Raw genomic sequence first — 7,619 nt, 5'->3', positions numbered from 1 at the left:
GCCCCTCCCCCAGCCTCGCTGCTGCCTTGCGGTTAGATCGCAGACTGCTTTGCTAGCAATGAGGGAGGCTCCGTGGGCGTGGGACCCTCCCGGCCAGGTGTGGGTATAATCTCGTGGTGTGCCCGTTTGCTTAAAGCACAGTATTGGGGTGGGAATTACCCGATTTTCCAGGTGTTGTGTGTCTCAGTTCCCCTGGCTAGGAAAAGGGATTCCCTTCCCCCTTGTGCTTCCCAGGTGAGGCAGTGCCTCGCCCTGCTTCAGCTCTCACTGGTCGGGCTGCAGCAGCTGACCAGCACCAATTGTCCAGCACTCCCCAGTGAGATGACCCCAGTACCTCAGTTGAAAATGCAGAAATCACCGGTCTTCTGTGTCGCTCGCGCTGGGAGTTGGAGACTGGAGCTGTTCCTATTTGGCCGTCTTGCTCTAGACTAAGTTTTTTTTTACCTGTCTCTGTCCCTGGATCTTGTGCCCCTTGCATGGCCATTAGGATTTTTCAGTAAATATTTCCTCTATCCTTTTCATCGATACTGGCTTTTAAGTGTGTTTTATAAAATGCTAGATTGAAGAGCAGCTGCTAAGCAAGAAGCAGGGAAGTAAGATGTACACACATTGCTTAGTAAACTGATGAGTATTTCTCCATCTTGAAATTCATAATGCCAGTGAATATCATAGTGGCTCTGACAAATTTGGAGTTAACACATCTCTATTCCTCCCTTTCCCTAACATAAAATGAGCAATACTAAATACTTTGTCAGATTTTTGAGAAGATAAATGAGATAACATCTGTAAAACACTTGATGACTTGGGCACATAGTATGTTGTCAATAAGTGTTTGTTACCATGATTTACTATAGTTGTTCTTGGTTTTAGTTTATTCCATTTATTCCACTGGAATTGATCTTTAAAAATAGAGATGGGTGAAAAGGGAAAAAAAATTCTGGGAATGCAAACACCACAAAAGTCACAGAGATACACAGAACTTTACCTGCTCCAATTTCTTTATTGTAGTTTCCTTTTCGTAGTGTTAGTAAGGGGTATTGTATTCAATTCAAAAACCTTTTTCAACCTAGCCACTTTTTCTTCCTATCTAAACCTACCTCCTCTGAAGTAATATCATTGGTATTGCTGGGAATAATTAGATATTTGTAAGTGTACTATAAGGAGAATGCCACGCAATACCATGGAAAGTGCATTAGGTATGAACAACATCTCAGGACTCAGCATGATGTCTTATGCCATCATCGCTTAGCAACAGCATCAAGGAAGTATTGTGTATCCAGGATTCAGAATCTCCTCATCTACCTTCCCTGGATGCTTTGACATCTCTGTGGAAACATTCTTGACACTATGTTTTCTTTTCTTAAACAGGTGGACTCTGCATTGCCCAGTCCGTGAGAATCCCCCAGGAACGCAAAGACAGGACCATTGACTTTGATAGAATTATCAAACAGCTCCTGGACACCCCCAACTCCAGGGCCGTTGTGATTTTTGCCAACGACGAGGATATAAAGTAAGAATAACTGGTGACATTTGTTAATATGCATGTTGCAACTTTAGGAGAAAGATTAGGCTGCTGGCTATGACAGGAAAAGATAGCATAAGATCAAAGCTGTAATCATACAGCGGCAAAGTCTGTGCTTGCCTCTACCCCAACACATATAGTAGTAGCATGTTATGGTCACGTATTTTCCCTCTGTTAGCAAAATAAGTATTCAATTATTTGTAAAAACAGAAAACTCTAGATCTTTTAAAGGTGTTTTATTTAACATTTTTTCCAAATATATTAATAACAGACTTTTATCCAAAGAATGGTTCTCTTAATGTAAAAGAAAATGTCTTAAAATTCTAGTTTTATTGCTAGTGCCTTAACTTCACTATGTTCAAATCAAAAACTTGTCCTACCTCTACATTCTCCAATCCACGTTTTCTTTTTTCTTTTCAGACCTTGATCCTTCTTGGACTCAAAAATCTGCTTGTAATCTTGACTTCCTTTTTTTCCTGGTTCCTTGTATTTTTGGCCAAGCCACGTACAAGCAAGCTTTGACTTGTTTCCACAATGTAAATGTCTCTTGCTTTTTTTTTCTGATCACGACCAACCTGGTCCACAGTCCTCATTTTAGAATTTTAGAATATTTGTTTTATAATCTTTATTTTTAGAATAAACAGTAAATAAACCTGATTACAAAATTTAAAATAAACGTATAATTTCCATCTTGTCCCACAGCTAACAAGTTCTCTCCAGGTACAATAGCTAATTAAAAGTTTCGTATATATCCTTGTGGAGACATTCTGTATATATGCTAGAGGGATGTGCTGCTTGTTTTTACACAAATGGTAGCATATTATGTGTATTCCTGTTCAGCATTTTGTTTATCATTTTATCATGGAGATCACTGAATATCAGTACCTATGCATCTATTCAGTCTTTTCAATAGCCAGGCAGAATTTCATTTTACATAGGTACTGTAATTTATCTAACTGCTCCCTTATTGACATTTAATTTGGATTACAGACTATTGAAATTATAAATAATGCTGTAATTAACTTCCTTTTGCACAAATCTGTGTGTATAAATATAAATAGAAAAATATGTTAATCTATAATGTATTATGCAATATATAAATTTGTAATGTGATAAAACATAACATGCAAATATGCTTTATATATATCATATTTATAAAATACATTTCTATTAAAAAATTTCTAAGACAAAGATATGTCCCTTCTTAAAAATATATAAATATTGTCTCCCAGAGGAGTCATGCCAATTTATATGTCCATTGATGTGAAAGAGTTATTTGTGTTTTAAATCTTTGTCTATCTAGTAGTTCAAAATAATATATAATTGACTTTGAGGTGGATATCTTTTATTCAGTGTAAAGGTTTAATGGCCTAGACCCTTAAATTCCTGCTTGAATTTTTCAGTGTCTTTACCACCAGGGTCTCCAACCTGTCTCTCTCCCTGCTTTGTGTATTCTGGACACTGCCCGTGAATCCATCCATCTCCTAGTATAAAGCTCTGACCACAGGTGTGGTGGCAGGGCTGTTAAATGGAAAGAGTTTTGAAGTTTTAAATGAGGATTATTTGCTCCTTAGATAATGAGCACTGTCTGACCTTGGGCAAGTTCCTCCCACTGCCTTCCAGGTTCTTTGGGCTTCAAGTCTCCTACCAATAAAATGAACATCCTTTAGAGTTCTTTTTCGGGTGATCTGGCTATTTCACCTTTCTAGTCTTATTCTATTCCAAATTCCCTCACATTTTGCTACTGTAGGCACAGTGCTGTGGTATGATCTCCCTCCCAATTCTGCATGCATTCTTTCACCCTCTCTGGCCCATATTTCCTTCCCCGCTTCATCACCTCAATGCTATCTCTAGTGCTTTCCTCTCAGGGAAGATTTTTCTGATCAATGTCACTTTGGAAAATTCTTCATACTAACTCAGTTTCATTGTTATGTGAATGATGTCATTTTTATTGTTGGATTGTTTAATTGATGTCTGTATTTTTCACTAGTTTGTAAACATTAGGACAGAAATGATGCCTCTTTCGACTTGTTTTTGTATTCTCAATAACTCAGAGGCTCAGGACTTAGTAGAAGCTCAATAAATGGCATTGAACAAGTGAATGAAATTCCTAACCTAATACTTCATATTTAATAATTTAACAATAAGCTTCTTTTCCTGAACTTCATGGTGATTCAATATGTGGGCTTATTTTTACAGTTTAGGCCTCATCTACATTTATCCAATTCTCCATCCAAAATGCATAACTCTGACCCTCCAATTTGTTCTGATTACTTCTCCATCATGGTCTTTACTCATGATGTTTTTTCTCTCTTTATCTGTCTAACTTATGTCTCTTCTTCAAGGTCTATTTCAAGCATTCCCTTCTCCAGTTTGGAAGAACTGATCCCGATTCTGATCATCCCTGAAATGTATTATTTCTCTCCTTACAAAATTATTTTATGGCATTTTTTCCTCACTTTGTATTTTAGGTATCTATGAGATTTTGTTTTCATAATATTACTCTTTCTGTTCTGGTACTTAAAAAAAAAATCTTCTAATACCCTTCTTATTCATCTTATAAGTCCTTTTAACACCTATTTTACACTTTTGCTAAATATGTAATACATTGATAAGATATGGCCTCATGTTTATTTTTAAATAGATTGCACAAGGCACATAAAAGATGTACGGCAAATAGTTCTGGTAACTAATTGGTTATAATACTCTTGACTTGCAGGTAGTGTGAGTTTTTCATATTTGGATATAAACTGTATATAAGACATTCAATAATTATGCCCTTTTTTTGCATTAGACTTGTGTGTTAAACATTATTATATATTGTCATTCATAATAGTGATGACAATAATTATTCTTGAGCACAGTACTAAAAGCCAACAGCATATAAAAATTTCTTCTAAAACGTCATCTTAAACACAGTGTCTGAATTGTACTGATAACCCATAATGTTACATTATTTCTTTCTTCAGAAGATTTACATTGTAGATGGGAAAATTTGAGGTTTCTTGGAACATTAACTTCAAGTACTTTGTCAGAGCGATAGCAGGGAGAAGACATTAATATCTAGATTTTAAAGCTAAGTGCTAAATCAGTCATGGGTATTGATAATTTGGATTTTAGACAAGAGTGGATTCTTTTTCTGAAATAATTTATTCTAATTATAAAAGGAACACATGTTCATTGTAAATCCACTGGGAAATAAAGATTTTTTTATTGTTTTTTTTTTAATAAAAGGAACTGTTACATTTTACTTTGCCCCAGTCTGCTAGAAAATTAAAGGTTAAGGAGAATAATCATAAACAATAATTTTAAATAATCTTCTATAAAACCTGCAGTTCCAACACTCAGAGATAACTGCTAATAAATTTCTAGTTTAATTTTTGCAATAAGTTTTTTATACATACACAAATTTTCTCCAACAGAATAAAGATCACAGAGAATTTTATCATTTTTTGCAATTCATATTATAGATTAATCATTTCATATCACAGGTACTTTTAAATGCTTTAATTATATTCTTATAACCTCCAAATTTTATGTTAATATATTAAACTGAACATACTTTTGTGTTTGTATCAGTTTTGACTTTCTTTTCCTGTTTTACTTGGCTTATCCCTACCTTTTTTATCCTCTTCAAGCTTCATCAGCACCTCCCCAAACTTGTTAATAAAAATTCTATGTCATTCTATATTTTCTGTGCCTTGATATGATTCTATGCTTTTAACTCTGCATATATACACATATATAGGCAATTTTTGGCCAGCTTTTGTTTTGTGAGAATTAAATATTTTATCATGTATTTAATTTTAATTTTCTTTTTTAATGTGTAGTATCTAGTTTGATACCTTGTGGAAATCAAACTAAGTACATTTGTAATTGCTCTAGAATTCATCCTTTGGGTGTATTGTCATTTTTTTTTAACCGGTTTCCCATTGCTCTGTATGTAGGTTAACCCAGTAATGAACAAACATTTTGACAGCATCTTTGATCATTTTTGGATACATTATCAAAGTGGTATCTCTAGGCCAAAAGCATAAATATTTGATCTATTTTTATGAAAATAATACATAAAAAAACCAAAATATGACTAAAGTACTTTTGATGCAAAACATTAATCTCCTGTTCCATCTCACCATACTTTCTGGTTCTGTTCTCTTTTGGCAGTTACTTTAACTCTTTAAACTGTTTCTTCTGGTTTTATCTGTGTAATGTGTACATGTTGCAATTTTTGAATTATTAATTTTAAATATCTAATTCTTATGTTAAATATAACATTTCTATTTCTATAGTCATAATATTCTATCAGGTTTTAACAAAAATCACTATTTACATTATTGTGATGATATAAATATGATGCACTACAGCATCAAGTATGTTTTCTATGGTAGTTGTTTTTCTGGAAAACATTTTGTTGTTTTTTGGACTTAATATGACAATCATCATACTTTGATGGTTATCTTTAATACTTTTTCTATTGTTGTCACTTTTCTCCATATATTCATATATAAGATTATCTGAGTTGCCTTGTTTTTCCTGAATACTTCCTTCCTGAAATCTCCATCATTCTGTTTTAATCTTGATCAGTTATTATCATTTGAAGAGTTTCTTCCTCTCAATCTCTTTATTTTACCACTTCCTTTTTTTCCAGACCCTAACTGAATTTTATTCTTGATTTATTTCCTCATTTTGCTGGAGAATATCCTGTAGCATTTTTTTTTTTTTAAAGAGTAAATTAAGGGAAAATTTGTTCATATATTTTACATCTAAAAATGTTCTCATTCTGCCTCTACCCTTAATTAGTAGTTAGGGTGGTAAAGTGTGGCATCATATTTATTTTTATTAATAAATGCATCATACCTAGTAAAGAAGTGATTTACAACAAATAGCTGTGGTGACTAATGAGTTGCAGAACTCTTAACTTATAGGGAATTTAGGGTTCTAATTGTGGATGGAAAAATCTAAAAGAGCTACTGAACAAATATGCAAATTCTATTTGTGTTGGGATTCTTTCTGTGGTAAATATTAAAATTTTAAAGTCTTTTTGTCAGAATTTTGAAGCCATTGTGCCATCATCCATCTTTTTTTTTTTTTTTTTTTTTTTTTTTTGGCCTCTTGAGAGGTTAATAATATCGTTTCTTATTTTTTTTTCATGTTTTCTCATTTTCTCTTGAAGAGCTTTTAAAACATTCTCATTATTTACAGGGATCTTATATTTCATGACATGCTTGATTTTCCTCCCATTATGCAGCTGGGTTTTAAATTTGAAAACTTGTATTTTCAATTTTTTGGATTTTATTTATTAAAATAATATTTAAAGATTTACTCTATTTTCTCTGTACATTTTTTTTTCCTCTAAATGTTAGCTGGATATAGGTCTTCCTGGGTTGATTATTGATAAGAGGAAAAATAATTTCATTTCTTGTTATTTATTTTCCAACTTTTTGTTGCTTTGCTTTCTAGAGAATTTTCTGCACTTTATGCTAATGTAATTTTCATTTCATATTTTTAATAAGAGCTGTTTCTTGTTATTTTTTTCTCATTATCTTGTTCTTGATTACAGATATGATCATTCTCATTTAAATGTGTTTATTACTTTGGTTTTTTTCCATATGTTATCTCTGCTCCACCCCACACATTTCCTTTTCCTTATTAATTTTTCTATTTGACCATGGAGATTTTCCTCAATAATGAGTGTCTTCTGACAATTCACATATGAGTAAGGCAGTAAAAAGCTCTGTGCCCATGGGCAGTGCATGACAACTGATGGGGTTGCCAGGGAATCAGATTGACCATTCCATTAGAGGACTTCTTTATAACAATATCTAGAGTCTACTTCCAGATATGCATCAGATTTTACAGAAAATTGTTTTCTACTTGGGATAACATACCCCTAGTTCCCAGCATTTTGTGAGTAGAAGTTTAAGATTCCTAGAGTGTCTTAACATTTCAATTTCTATTATACTGACTTTTAGTCATTCCCTCCCAGCCCCATCTCCAGGTTTAACATGCCATCTCTTATCCACCTTTTACCATTTTGGTGTTGACAATATCGGAACCTATTCCCTATGCTGCCTTTTTTTTTTTTTTTTTTTTTTTT

At 33.2% G+C, this 7,619-nt stretch overlaps 1 protein-coding gene across 2 annotated transcripts in view; it reads left to right on the top strand.

Annotated features, from left to right (window-relative positions):
* GRM7 (glutamate metabotropic receptor 7) overlaps nucleotides 1–7,619 on the top strand; it is a 921,273-nt gene that overhangs the window by 461,666 nt on the left and 451,988 nt on the right. For both annotated transcript variants that reach the window (XM_017874165.1, XM_017874164.1), the window contains exon 3: nucleotides 1,369–1,510. In XM_017874165.1, coding sequence (XP_017729654.1) covers nucleotides 1,369–1,510 — 142 coding nt within the window. The remainder of the gene's footprint in view (nucleotides 1–1,368; nucleotides 1,511–7,619) is intronic.

The sequence above is a fragment of the Rhinopithecus bieti genome, unplaced genomic scaffold (genome assembly GCF_001698545.2).
Source record: "Rhinopithecus bieti isolate Rb0 unplaced genomic scaffold, ASM169854v2 scaffold_7049, whole genome shotgun sequence".
NCBI lineage: Eukaryota > Metazoa > Chordata > Mammalia > Primates > Cercopithecidae > Rhinopithecus > Rhinopithecus bieti.
The sequence above is the reverse complement of the archived record's forward strand: the minus strand, read 5'-3'. Positions and strand labels throughout refer to the sequence as shown.